The following is a 14,817-nucleotide window of genomic DNA, read 5'->3' as shown; positions in this document are numbered from 1 at the left end:
CTCTGATCTCCAATAAACCACCAGAAAACCAGAAATGGCACTATAGCTAAAGTGGTAGAGTGCTAGCCTTGAGCTGAAAAGCTGAGGGACAGCGCCCAGGGCCAGAGGTTAAGATCCAAGACAGACCAAAAAAAAAAGGATACATCTATGTTTTAGACAGTCTATATTTTAATTATTTCTAAGTTAACAGTACAACTTTTGCAACTTTTACTTTAAAAAAGAAGGGCTGGGAATGTGGCTTAGTGGTAGAGTGCTTGCCTAGCATGCATGAAGCCCTGGGTTCTATTCCTCAATTACACAGAAAAGGCTGGAAGTTGGTGCTGTGGCTCAAGTGGTAGAGTGCTAGCTAGCCTTGAGCAAAAGAAGCTTAGGGACAGTCTCCAGGCTCCAAGTTCAAGCCCCAGGACTGGGGTGGGGGCAGGAGGGGCAGGGAAAGAGCCAGGTGCCAGTAGCTCATACCTGTAATCCTAGCTCCTCAGAGGCTGAGATCTGAGGATGACAGTTCAAAGACAGCCTGGGCAGAAAAATTCCCTTGAGACTGTTATCTCCAATTAACCACTCAAAAACTGCAAGTGGAAGCCAGGCACTAGTGGCTCATGCCTATAATCCTAGCTACTCTGGAAGCTGTGACCTTAGGATCATGATTCAAAGCCAGCCCGGGCAGGAAAGTCTGTGAGACTCTTCCAATTAAACCACCAGAAAACCAGAAGTGGCACTATGGCTCAAAGGCTCTAAGTGGTAAAGTGCTGGCTTTGAACAAAAGAGCTCAGGGACAGTGCTCAGGCCCTGAGTTTAAGCTCCATGACTAACACATAAACAACAATAACAAAAAAAAAAAAAAAAAAAGTGCAAGTAGAGCTGTGCCTCAAGGCACCAGCCTTGAGCAAGAGCTCAGGGACTGAGTTCAAGCAAAAAAAATCTTAAGGGACTCCAATTTCACTTCTAATGAGACTCCATAAATTCCCACAGCACTGTCTCACATTACTGAGCCATCTCATCTGGCTCTACAATTAATACAATTGCAGTATGTCCACCACCACTCCAGCTCTACTTTCCAGGGACAAAACTCCATGAAAAATAACCAGTAAAAAAACAGCAATCCAAACATCAACCAAGCCCTAACAAAGAGAAAACAATCCACCAAGCTAAGATAGCATAATAATCTTACATGAATTTGAACACAAGCATTAGCAATGGAAAACGGTAACAAGTCAAAACCACTCTGAAAAATGTCCTTCCCAGAAACTGTGAGAATTCCAACAATTTGCATGAATACATGTATTAAGAATATCACAAAAAATGTATATTAAAAAAAAGAATGTCACAAAATTTCCAAAGCGGCAGCCAGATTTCTTAACAGAACTCAGTACATTTTTATCTCGGGATATTTTCTTTATTTAGGAAAATTCCTAAGTAATGTCTGAGTGTGGAAAGATGCAACTCCTCTCAAGGATATGGCCTAAAGGAATAAAGAACATGAATTTGTGTGTAAAAAGCAGAAGTCTGAGTTTCTGGGAAAAATGGGAGGGTATGTCAGGAGTCAGTATGAGAGAACTAAACACTACACAAATGATTGTGCTGAAGAGAAACAACAACAAAAATCCCTCAATTTGAGGACTGAATTTATTGTCCCAGCTAGAGCAATAAGAAGCAGAAAAGATGTATGAGAAAATGATGCCAGATATAAATGAACTTTTAAGAGATCTGCTGACATAAGCAGAGGAAAAGCTACGTAGGATGGACTCACACAATGATCAAGAGCAGAGCAGGAGGGTGGAAAAAATGAGAGGTGGCCAGAAAAGAAATAAAAGCTCCAAGAATCCACCACAAAATACATGGAGTAGAATAAAATGAGATTTATCACAGCATAAAGAATGGAGGAAACCGGGTGCCGGAAGCCTACATCTATAATCCTAGCTACTCAGGAGGTTGAGATAAGAGGATCATGGTTCAAAGCCAGTCTGGGCAGAAAGTCCATGAGTCTCTTATCTCCAATAAACCATTCAGAAAACCAGAATTGGAGCTGTGGCTCAAGTGATAGAGCAGTTAGCCTTGAGCTGAAGAGCTAAGGGACAGAGCACGGGCCCAGAGTTCAAGCCCAGTGACCGACAAAAAAGAAAAAAAAAAAAGGAAAGGAGGACCCAACCTCTGTTTGGGGTGATAGCTGCATGTCCTTATTGGTGCAGAAGGAGGTTCTCCACAGCACAGGGCTCGTTAACTACTTTGTGCAGAAAAGAGAAGAGTCTGTTCCTCAGTAAAACCATGAATTAAATCCTATTTCAGGACTTAAAACTATGTTTATTTCCTAAATAAAATACATATATATAAAAAAAAGGAAGGGGATAAGAGGAAACAGAATTCCACTGTGCTGACACAGAAACTTGAAGTTCTAGTTAAGATCATATTAAGAGTCAACTGATATTTAAAGGAAATAACTACAAGATGTTTGACTAAGGCATAGATGAGTCTCATTAGCCTAAAAACTGTACAAAACAATTTCAGCAAACTGATGTCCACAACTTTGTTAGATGTGGTAGAAGTCTAGAGAAGTTGTCTCCACGCCTGGTGTGATGTAAGCAGCGTCTGTTGTCAAGTGGTATCCATAGCTCACAGCTGGGCTTAGCAGTGGAATCGAGTGGAGAACTTAGGAGAAACGGGCACAGTCAGAGGCTGGTCACTTGACTTCACCTCCACAGCCTGGTATTTGCGTATTGGATTTGCTTTGTGCACCTGCAGAGTAAGGAAACCAATGTTACCACTGCCAGGGACGTGATTGGAGAGCTGTGCTTATAGCTGCTCTTCATTTTCTTTTTCTTTTTTCTTTTTTTTGGTGAGTCATGGGCTTGAACTCTGGACCTGGGCACTGTCCCTCAATTCTTCAGCTCAAGCCACAGCACCACTTCCGGTTTTCTGGTGGTTTATTGGAGATAAGAGTCTCACGGACTTTCCTGCTTGGGCTGGTTTTGAACTGCGATCCTTAGATCTCAGCCTCCTGAATAGTAAGGATTACAGGCATGACCCACCAGCGCCCAGCTCTTCATTTTCTTTTAAAGAACATGGTTAGTTTTATAGATTCCAGTCACAAATTCAAAATGAAAGAGGGAAAGATAACACAGATGGAAAAGTATGAAACTCAAATAAGTTTCTATTAGGTCCTAAGAATGTCAAACTTTACCTCCAGTGTGACTCACTAGGAAGTAATGGGGCTGTAATGAATTAAAGGGAAGCAAAGTTACAAGTTCAGAATTTGTCATTGTAAAATGTTAAACTTACTGGCCTGACTCGGGTCTGTACAGGAGGCTGGAATCTGAGGACAGTGGTTCAAAATCAGCTGGGTTTTGAAAGTTAAGATTCTTACCTCTGATTAACCAGCCAAAAAAAGGAAAAGGAAAAAAAAAGCCCAAAGCAGATTTTTTTTTGGGGGGGGGAGGGGTGGTGGTGTCAGTGGTGGGGCTTGAACTCAGGGCCTAGATACTGTCCCTGAGCTCTTTTGCTCAAGGCTGGCACGCTGCCACTTTGAGCCACAGTTCCATTTCTGGTTTTCTGGTAATTGGAGATAAGAGTCTCCTGGCCTTTCCTGCTGGGACTGACTTCAAGTGTGATCCCCAGATTTCAGCCTCCTGAATAGTTAGGATTATAGGCATGAGCCACTGGCACCTGGCTAGCAGATTCTTACATTTTTTTTTTGTCAGTCATGGAGCTTGAACTCTGGGCCTGGGCACTGTCCCTCAGCATTTGAGCTCAAGGCGAGAGCTCTACCACTTGAGCTACAGCGCCTCTTCCATAGCTGGCAGATTCTTAACATTCACCAAAAACATGGACCAAACCAAAAACCAATAAACAGGAATGAGAGGACCTGTCCCATTTATTCTAGAGGACCCGTCCCATCTATTCAGGACAGATTAGTAGTAACTGGCATCAATTGTGCTTTAGAATAATGCTACTGGCTTACTCTAAAAATTCTCTAAGAGGGGCTGGGAAGGTGGCTCAGTGGTAGAGCGCTTGCCTTGCATGCCTGAGGCCCTGGGTTCGATTCCTCAGCACCAAATAAGCAAAAAGAAAAAAGCCAGAAGTGGTGCTGTGGCTCAAGTGGCAGTGCTAGCCTTGAGCTGAAGAGTTGAGGGACAGCGCCCAGGCCCAGAGTTCAGCCCCCACGACCGGACCCCCCAAAAAAAATCTCTAAGAAAAGTTTCTTAATGGGGACCACATGTTGAAGAAAAACCAAAGAAAGCCAGGCGCCAGTGGCTCACACCTGTAATCCTAGCTACTCAGGAGGCTGAGAAGTAAGGATCGTGGTTCAAAGCCAGCCCAGGCAGGAAAGTCCTTATCTCCAATAAACCACTAGAAAACCAGAAGTGGCGCTATGGCTCAAGTGGTAGAGAGCTTGCCTTGAGCTGAAGAGCGCAGGGACAGCGCCCAAGCGCAGAGTTCAAGCCCCATGACCGACAAAAACAAAACAAAACTCAAATCATAAAGGACTGGGATGTAGCTCGGTGATAAGAATGTTTGCCTTGTATGCATAAGGCTCTGGCATAGCAAAAACAAAACAAAAAAAGCAAAGACAACTCTGAGTTAGTCACTATGCTTGCTGCCCAATTACCAGTTCTTTCCGTAGCCTGGCCAGCTCCTCCTTCTTCTGCTCTTCTTCCTGTTGCCTAGCCTCTTCCAACTGCTGGATTTTCTGGGCTTCTGCCTCAGCCATTCTCTTTTCCAGTTCCTGCCGCTCCTTGGCTCGCTTCTCAGTGGCCAGCTGAAAAGGTTCCTGAACTAGAGAACCAGAAAGGCCCTCTAAGCACAGAGAGAGAATATTGGTGCACAAGCAGTACTTGCATAAGCCTAACACCCCTTCCACCCCACAGGATTGAATTAAGTGGCAGACACATACAGCAACAAAAGCCTGAGTATGGCTTTTCACAAGAAGCTGAGATCTGAGGATCACAGTTCAAAGCCAGCCCAGGCAGGAAAGTCTATGAGACTCTTATCTCCAATTAGCCACCAAAAAGAGCTGGAAGTGGAGCTGTGGCTCAAGTAGTAGTGTGGTAGCCTTGAATAAAAAAGGACCAGTCAGGGCTGGGAAGGTGGCTCAGTGGTAGAGTGCTTGCCTTACACGCATGAGGCCCTCGGTTCCATTCTTCAGCACCACATAAGCAGGAAAAAAAAGCTGGAAATGGCACTGTGGCTCAAGTGGTACAGTGCTAGCCTTGAGGTGAAGAGCTGAGGGACAGTGCTCAGCCCAGAGTTCGGGCCCACGACCAGACCCAAAAAAAAAAAAAAAAGGACCAGGCACAGGGCCGAGGTCTGAGTTCAAGCCCCAAGACTGGCATACCAAAACAACAAGCAAAAGCCTGAGTACTAAGAAAGGTAGAGTAAATCACCTGTAACATGTCTTGGAATTTTAAAAGTTGGAAGAGCCTCTGGAAATCATCTAGTATAAACGGGAAAGAAGCAAGATCCACAGAAGTAAAATAGCTTGCTCAAAACTACAGGGTCAGGCTGAGAAAGTGGTTTAGTGGTAGAGTGCCTGCCTACCATGCATGAAGCCCTGGGTCTGACTCCTCAGTACTACATAAACAGAAAAAGCTGGAAGTGGCACTGTGGGTCAAGTGGTAGAGTACTAGCCTTCAGCAAAACAAGCTTAAGGTCAGTGCCCAGGTCCTGAGTTCAAGCCCCAAAACTAGCAAAAAAAAAAAAAAAAACCTACAGGGTGGCTTAACGACAGATGTTGAAGTTCAATTTCCCAATATAATACCCATCAAGTGTTTTATATCTATGGCTTGCTTCAGAGTGATCTGTAGAAAGACGTTTTTGGTCCTCTCTAACTTTGGGTGGAGAAAACCTGTATCTACTGTTGAAATACCAGCTGCTTCTGCCAAGGCTTATGTATATCAATACTTTCTACAGTGACAGGAAGGTGCAAGGTTCCAACAAAAGCAAAAGACTGGGTGGGTCTAGGGAAGAAAAGCTACCATCCTCTAGTCAAACATGTCTGGTTGTCACAGCATTGCCCTGGCATTCCTGAGTCCAATATTCCCTGGGAATTCTGACATTGTGCCCCAATCCTCTAATAATATATAGACTACTACCAGCAACAGATCTTTTCTCTTTCTTGGGAACAAAGGGCTCCTGAGAGGTGACAGTGTTTGGACGAGCCTTGAAACAAGCTGCTTCTTTCTGCTGTTTCAGTTCTTCTTCCAGCTGTTGGGAAGAAAGTCTGTCAGTTAGGCAAATACACAAGTTCTCATGACTACCACGGCAATAATTCAAATTGTAATGTTTCTGAACTGCTTTGTTATTAAAGACAGCAATGAATGGATTGCCAATGTCTCAGATCTGTAATCCTAGCTACTCAGGAAGCTGAGACATGGAAGACTACAATCAAAAGCTAGCACAGGGGGCTGGGAAGGTGGCTCAGTGGTAGAGCATTTGCCTCGCATGCATGAGGCCCTGGGTTCAATTCCTCAGCACCACATAAGCAAAAAGGAAAAATAAGCCGGAAGTGGCACTGTGGCTCAAGTGGTAGAACGCTAGCCTTGAGCTGAAGGGCTGAGGGACAGTGCCCAGGCCCAGAGTTCAGGCCCCATGACCAGAACCAAAAAAAAAAAAAAAAAAAAAAGCTAGCACAGGCAGAAAAGCCCAAGATTATCTCCAAATAACCACCAAAACTCCAGACTGGTGATGTAGCCAGTTCAAGTAGTAGAGAGAAAGTTAAACAGTCTCAAGGCGGAGAGAGAGGAGAGAGAGAGAGAGAGAGAGAGAGAGAGAGAGAGAGAGAGAGAGAGAGAGAGAGAGAGAGAGAGAGAGAGAGAGAGAGAGAGGGCACCAGGAGGCTGAGATCTGAGGATTGAGGTTCTAAGCCAGCCCAGGTAGGAAAGTCCCCATGAAACTCTATCTCCAATAAACTACTCAAAAAAGCTAGAAGTGGCACTGTTGCTCAAGTGGTAGAGGGCTAGCCTTGAGCACAAAGAGTCTCAGGGACAGCACCCAGGCTCTGAGTTCAATCCCCAGGACCTATGGAAAAAATGATAGCAAATGATTTATTATAACTATATATGCACATGTACATGCATGCACATGCACAGACATACACACACATACACCTAGCACTTGTGGAAGAGGCCACATGCAACCTATAAAACTTAAGAATATTTACTATCTAGACCCTTACAGAAAAGCGCACTGACTCTTCTTAGCTAAGGGTATACTACTTTAATCAAGTATATCAGCTTAGAAACTTTCAGTGTAGTAGAACCAACCAACCAACCAACCAACCACACAACCAACATACACTTAGCTACTTTCCCATCTCCCACCTGGTGTTTCCACAGCTCTTCCTTCTGAGCACCTCTTCGGTCAGTCTCCAAGAAGAAAGGCTCTGTTTGGGTCACATTCTTTACCTTTTTCTCTGGCAGGTGAACAGTATCAAAATGAGGCAAGGGAAGTGCCTTAAACTTGGGCACCTAATAGAAAAGAAAATGAGACTTAAGATAAAGAACTCTCACCCAGCATGATACCAGGGAAGTGTAATCCCAGGACTCACTCAGATTCTCTGTTAATAGCTCTCAGGCTACCAAGACAGACTAAATCTCAAAAACAAGACACAACAAAGCAAAAAACTTTCTAACTAGGAAAGCACTATCTGCTACCACAAATATAGATGAACTTACAAAAGAGAGTAGGGTTAGTTTTCAAAACAGCCTTATCTAGCAGAAAAAAATAATTGCCCAAAAGAAAACCTATATTTTCCTTTTAGTATTGCCACTATATGGCATTGTAATTTTACCTCCCTGTATCAAACACAACTAAATTACTTGCACTCCTCATATTGCTGAGAGGTCTTAGAGTGATCAATGAAAGTCACTGATTTTATAGTTACAAGGACTACATAAAAGGTTCAATTTGAGGAATCAGAGAATAGTATTGTGCTACTTTTTTTTAAAGAAATGGAAACACCTACCTCTCCTTTCTGCAGCTCTTTTATTTTCTTCTCCTTCTGTAGCTGGCGTTCTTTGTCCCGAGAGTCAAAGGAGAAAGGGCATATTTCCACAGTTCTTGGCTCTGGGAGTTGAGGCTTAAAAGGTACTCCATAATGTGGCATGGGTTGAGCTTTTATCACTACTGGTTCATCCTCTTCCTAATAGAGAAATTGAGTTTATAAACAAGATTCTCATTTCTCCTACCTCCTCACTCTGAATGTGAAGGCAAAAGAGACACACATCAGTAATTAAAGAAGTCATTTAACCATACATGTCTTAGATTCCTTTTCTATCAAGGAGAGACTGCTAAAGTCAGCTACTACTACATAATAGGGGTGGAAGCACTTGGTAAAGAACTAACACAATTACTCTTAGAAGATCTAAAGCTTTTCATAGGAATGTTGGAAAACTAAGAAGATTAGATATATAAGTAAAATGAAGGTCAGAAGAAAGCAGACATACAAACCAAACATACACTTTAGCCTCTTTTTTGATCCAGCCTCCAGACTCTACCAAAACATGTGACTGGACTTAATAGTTGCCAAACCCAGAATAGGACCAAGTAAGTTGTTTGTGTTCAAGTAAGTAACATAAGATAACTCTGTATTTTAGTTCCAAATGAACCTATAAAAAGGCTTGTGATTGAGATCTGCTTTAAATTATCATAATTCTTGATATTCATAAATAAAATGGGAGAAGTAATAAGAAACTAATATGGGGCTGGGATGTAGCTCAGTGGTAGTGTTTGCCTAGCAAGGACAACTTCCTGGGTTTGATCCCCAGAACCAAAAAAGAAAAGACACACACACAAAATGTAAGTTAAAATAAAAACTCAAACAATAAGAAGCTAATATGATCAATGTTCCATGAAGCATTACCATAATTATCTACATGCCCGTGGGTATCAAGGAGATATGAGAATGTGGATATACCTGAATAGTCACAACAACTCAGGCGAACTAAAGGACAAGAATTGGCAACTTTTGATCAAGATAGACTGACTTCACAGCTATGGAAATAAGCAAGCCTCTAACTCCTTCCTATCATTTTCATAAAGTATAATCAGTTATTACAGAGAGCAAAAAGTACTACTTTGCTCTCAGAAAAGAATTTGTTTTTTAAAGTTTAATGTATTTTCTTTTCCCATACCACTTGTGCCATGCCTCCAGAACTAAATGTTCCTATTCTTCTTTTTTTTTGGAGTTTGGACTCAGGCCCTCCCTCTTGCTAGGCAGGTACTCTACCACTTCACCTGCTGTATATATGTCATTCTTTTTCTTGTGTGTGTCAGTTCTAGGGCTTGAACTCAGAAATTATGCATTGAGGAGCTGGGAAGGTGGCTCAGTGGTAGAACACTTGCCTTGCATGCCTGAGGCCCTGGGTTCAATTCCTCAGCACCACATAAGAAAAAAGCCAGAAGTGGCGCTGTGTCTCAAGTGGTAGAGTGCTAGCCTTGAGCTGAAGAGCTGAGGGACAGCGCCCAGGCCCAGAGTTCAGGCCCCACAACCAGACCAAAAAAAAAAAAAAGAAATTATGCATTGACGGAGCTCCAGTTGCGCAATCGGTTAGTGCGTGTGGTACTTATAAGAAATTACGCATTGTCCCTGAGTTCTTGTGTTTTAAAGGTAGCACTCTACTACTTAAGCCATAGGTCCACTCCTGGGACTTGAACTCAGACCTGGGCCCTGTGCCTGGTCCTTTTTTTTTTTTTTTTGGTCGGCCATGGGGCTTGAATTCTGGGCCTGAGCACTGTCCCTCAGCTCTTCAGCTCAAGGCGAGCACCCTACCACTTGAGCCAGTGTCACTTCCGGTTTTCTGGTGGTTTATTCAAAATAAGAGTTTTACGTACTTTCCTGCCTAGGCTGGCTTTGAACCATGATCCTCAGATCTCAGTCTCCTGAGTAGCTAAGATTACAGGAGTGAGCCACTGGTGCCCAGCCTGGACTTTTTTTTGTAGTTAACTGGAAATAAGAGTCTCCTGGACTGCTATCTTCAGATCTCAGCCTCCTGAGGAGCCAGGGTTACAGGCATAAGCCACCAGCATCAGGCTTATATCATTCTTTTGTGGGCTTTTTTGTCTTTTGTTTTTTGTTTGTTTCATTCTTAAAGACAACTCCAGACAATTGTGATTGCCTTTGATTCAATGTTAAGGCTTAGCTTGCCTATACACAAGGTAAAAAGGCTCTATTCCCAAAGAATCACCTCATCTTCTCTTGTAGGCATCCGGACTCTGTTCTTCAATGCAAAGGCAGGTGACTTAGGAACAGTAATTGGAAGTACCTTCTTTTCAGGAACACCCTAGAAGGAATATGCAACTCAATCAGACATCCCAGAACAACCTCCACTAGGCTGTGTAAAAGATTACAATCCTTTTCTTAAGGAAAATTTCATGTATCATGTCAATAGATCCCTCCACTCCCAGGCCTACGGAAGTGACCCTCTCATGGATCCCAGATCCAGATGCTCCATTGCTTTACAAAACAGTATATTTGCATATAACTTATACACATCTCCTCTTATACTTTAAGTCATCTCTAGATTACTCATAATCCTAACACAATGTAAATGCTATGCAAATAGTTGTTTTAGGGAATACTGACCAAGAAGAAAGTCGGTGTATGTTCAGTATGAATGTACTTTTTCCCAAGTATTTTCTGTTTATGGTAGATAGATCTAGCCAGAGATACAGAACCCACAAAGGGCAGACTGTATATACCAAATTGATTATATTTCTGGGAGACAGCAAAGGAAGGCATGACATTGTCTAAAAAGAAATATACTTTTTTTCTTGGTGTTGTTGGTCATGGGGCTTGAACTCAGGACCTGGGCACTATCCCTGGGCTCTTTTCTCAAGGCTAACACTCTACTACCACTTTGAGCCACAGCTCCCCTTCTGGTTTTTGAGTGATTAATTAGAGATTAAGAGTCTCTTGGGCACTTTTCTGCTAGAGCTGGCCTCAAACCTCGATCCTCAAATCTCAGCCAGTGTAATCAACTTAAATTGTGTAACTCTCTGGCTAGACTATGAGTGCTTACTTTAGGGTGGGTACTATATTATATCAAACTCTAATGCCTAAAACAGACTTTGATAAGTATATGCCATTCAGTAAACATTCTTTAAATGAATCTAATAAATGAGAATTTATACCTTGAATTCTAAAAGGACACTAATTCAATTCTAGCAATGCTACAACTGCTTAGAACAGGTTTAGACTCTCCTTGGAGTGATTTTTGTTGTAGTTGTTGGACATAGGACTTAAACTCAGGGCCTGGGCCCTATCTCTGAGCTCTTTTGCTTAAGACTAGTTCTCTACCACTTGAGCCTTAGTGCCATTTCCAGCTTTTTTGAGTAGTTAATTGGAGATAAGAGTCTTAAGGAGTGTAATCCTAGCTACTGAGGAGGCTGAGATCTGAGGATCGCATTCAAAGCCAGCCCGGGGAGGAGAAACCAGGAGAAACCATGAGACTCCAATCTCCAATAAACCACCAGAAAAACCAGACGTGGTGCTGTAGCTCAAGTGGTAGAGCGCTCGCCTTGAGCTGAAGAGCTGAGGGACAGCGCCCAGGTCCAGAGTTCAAGCCCCACAACCAAAAAAAAAAAAAAAAAAAAAAAGAGTCTTAAGGAGTTTCCTGCCTAGGCAGGCTTTGAACCACAATCCTCAGATCTCAGCCTCCTGAGTAGCTAGGATTACAGGCATGAGCCACCAGTGCCCAGCTAGAATGACTTTTAATCTCATATTTTAGACCATGTAAAACAAATGCTCAATCTTTACTTTTAATTATTTATTTATTTTTAGACAGGGTCTTCCTGTGTAGCCTCTAACTCCTGTTTCAGTCTCTAGAATGTTATTATTACATGTTCAATCTTTACTTTTTTTCTTTTCTTTTCTTTTTTTTTGGCTAGTCCTGGGGCTGGAAGTCAGAGCCTGGGCACTGTCCCTGAGCTTCTTTTCCTCAAGGCTAGCACTCTACTAACTGAGCAACAGTACCACTTCTGGCTTTTTCTGTGTATGTGGTACAGAGGAATCTAACCTAGGGCTTCATGTATGCTAGACAAGCACTCTACCACTAAGCCCCACTCCCAGCCCAATCTTTACTTTCAACTTAACAAAACTATTTCTGCCTCTATTACCTTGAACCACTCTGAAGTTTTAGTTCCAAACATCTTTAGACTAGGTTCTAAAAGCAAATGAAAGCTAGGTGTGGTAATAAATACCTGTAATCCCAGGACTAAGGTGTCAATTTCTTTGTCTTAAAAATGGGAATAAGCCAGGCATTGGTGGCTCATGCCTGTAATCCTAGCTACTCAGGAGGCTGAGATCTGAGGATCACCATTCAAAGCCAGCCCAGGCAGGGCAGAAAAGTCTGTGAGACTCTGATCTCCAATCAACCACCAGAAAACTGGAAATGGTGCTGTGGCTCAAGTGGTAGAACACTAGTCTTGAGCTGAAGAACAGTGCCCAGTATAATGATACAGAAAGTACAACTGTTAGAAGTGGGTACTTTGGCTGGGGAGATTCCATAAAAATTTTTCTGGAGGAGAATCGGGGGAGGGAAAGTGGGAGAAAATGAGGAAGGGGCAACACTGTTTATAAAGAAATATACTCATTACTTATGTAACTGTAACCTTTCTATACATCACACCTTTACAATTAAAAAAAAATTCTAATAGACTTTTGCCTGTAGTACATGTGTTTCATAGTAAAAGAGTGGCAAGAGCATTATGTCTAGAAGAAGAATATCATACACAAAACTTTCAAGAAGATACAGTAATTATTTCTAAGTATAATAATTTTTATTTATTTATTTGGTCATGGGCTTGAACTCAGGGCCTAGGCACTGTCCCTGAGCTTTACTACTCAAGGCTAGTACTCTACCACTTTGGGCCAGTGACACTTCTGGTTTTTTGGTGGTTAACTGGAGATAAGTGTCTCACAGACTTTCCTGCCTGGGCTGGCTTCAAACTATGGTTCTTAGATCTCAGCCTCCTAAGTAGCTAGGATTACAGAAGTGAGCCACCAGTTTATGACTTTTTTAACACTAGAAAATATTAATCTCAGAATATGAACAAAAATAGGGCCTCAAAAGTAATATATTGTTTTAGTTTTACCAAAAAACACCGTTAACTCTAAACCAAGCACCCTCTCCTCCTACCCCCCCCCAAAAAAAAGGGTAAACTAGGCATGGTTACATATGCTTATAGTCCCAATTGCTAAGGAGAATGACACAAGAGGATCTCTTGACCCCTTAGGCTCAAGACCGGATCAAGCAACATAGTAAGACCTCCAAAAAAGTACATTAATGAACAATTATGGTAGGATGTGTATAGTTTACATGAAAATACTGCAGTATTTTATTTAAAGGGCTTGAACATCTTCAGATTTTGGGATCTGAGAGGTAGTCCTGTAACCAATTCCCCACAGACACTAAAAGACCATTGTGTAAAAAACCAGTACAGAGCAGTTCCTGGAACATGACAACATCACAATCAAGACAACTCTACTGCACACTGTCAATGTCAGTTCAAATGTTGCCTCTTCCATAAAGTACCTCCTAAATCTTCTGAAAGATATCATTCCCTGAATTCCTATACCTTAAATTCCCTTCTGCTATGTCTTATCACCGCCAGCTACTAATATAATAGTGCCCTGTGCACAGTATCATTTGAATGTTTCAGAGCCTCAACTATTCTTACCACAACATCTTCCAAAATCTTTGTAGGGCAAGGTTTGGAATGAAACTCGAAGTGTTCATCCTCTGATTTCTTCTTTGAATCTCGCTCCTGAATTCTTTTCTCAATTTCTAAATCAAAGCCAATAGGCTGAGTAGGCGGTTTCACGGGGGGTTTCTTGGGCAAGATGGGCCCACCTTCAAGAATTCTGGGATCAAGTTCCCGTGCTTTGAATTTGTATCTGTACGATGGGTGTTTAAATGACAACCACAAGAAAAAGAAAAAAAGAAGACTAAACAAATTATACCAAAACCAAAAAAATATTATTAAAATAACCCTCCATGGACAATACAGTTTCTACTCTCCCTACTCCAGATGGTCCCAATAGCTCTACTAATTTCTTGTTTTTTTCATATCCATACACTAAATCATTTTTATTTTTTGTTTAAGGTAGTACTTACGTTTGAACTCAGGGACTCATACTTGTTAGGCAGATACTCTACCACTAAAACCATACACCCCAACTCATTTTGCTTTCATTATTTTTCAAATAGGGTCTTGCATTAATGCCCAGGTCAGCCTAGTCCATAATTCTATTTGTTTTTTATATAGTTGGGATTGCAGACATGAGACATTGTGCCTGACCTTGTTTCCAGTTTTGATACTAGTAACAATGCTGCGCAAATACTTATAGATAAATTTTGTGTATTTGGGCCAACTCAGTAGTAATTCACTCTAAGTTTATAAAGATTTTTTTTTTTTTTGGTCGGTTGTGGGGCTTGAACTCTGGGCCTGAGCGCTGTCCCTCAGCTCTTCAGCTCAAGGCGAGCGCTCTACCACTTGAGCTACAGCACCACGTCTGGTTTTCTGGTGGTTTATTGGAGATAAGAGTCTCATGGTCTCTCCTGCCTGGGCTGGCTTTGAACCGTGATCCTCAGATCTCAGCCTCCTGAGTAGCTAGGATTACAGGCGTGAGCCACCAGCGCCCGGCTATAAAGATTTCTATGTATGTAATATTTCTAATTTTAAGCTTTTATTTTTTGCCTGTATAGGGGTTTGAACTCAGAACTTCTTGATTGACTTGTCTTTCTTGCCAGCTCACAGCTGGCACTCTGCTACTTGAGCTATGCCTCCAATCCGGCTTTTTACTGGTTATTTTGAAGATAGAGTCTC

At 42.1% G+C, this 14,817-nt stretch overlaps 1 protein-coding gene across 5 annotated transcripts in view; it reads right to left on the bottom strand.

The window, feature by feature from the left end:
- Positions 1-210: 210 nt before the first annotated feature.
- The window catches only part of Tpx2 (TPX2 microtubule nucleation factor), a 50,861-nt gene continuing 36,254 nt past the window's right edge, over positions 211-14,817 (bottom strand). For 4 of the 5 annotated variants that reach the window (XM_070007013.1, XM_070007014.1, XM_070007012.1 and 1 more), the window contains 7 exons: positions 13,669-13,885; positions 10,176-10,271; positions 7,955-8,131; positions 7,311-7,457; positions 6,084-6,195; positions 4,601-4,788; positions 211-2,730 (listed from right to left, as the gene is read on the bottom strand). In XM_070007013.1, coding sequence (XP_069863114.1) covers positions 2,620-2,730; positions 4,601-4,788; positions 6,084-6,195; positions 7,311-7,457; positions 7,955-8,131; positions 10,176-10,271; positions 13,669-13,885 — 1,048 coding nt within the window. In that variant the 3' untranslated portion in view covers positions 211-2,619. The remainder of the gene's footprint in view (positions 2,731-4,600; positions 4,789-6,083; positions 6,196-7,310; positions 7,458-7,954; positions 8,132-10,175; positions 10,272-13,668; positions 13,886-14,817) is intronic. The other variant, XM_070007016.1, reaches the window with a different exon arrangement.

The sequence above is a fragment of the Dipodomys merriami genome, unplaced genomic scaffold (genome assembly GCF_024711535.1).
Source record: "Dipodomys merriami isolate MVZ:Mamm:240054 unplaced genomic scaffold, mDipMer1.0.p SCAF_7, whole genome shotgun sequence".
NCBI lineage: Eukaryota > Metazoa > Chordata > Mammalia > Rodentia > Heteromyidae > Dipodomys > Dipodomys merriami.
This window is presented reverse-complemented; position numbering and strand designations above follow the sequence as displayed.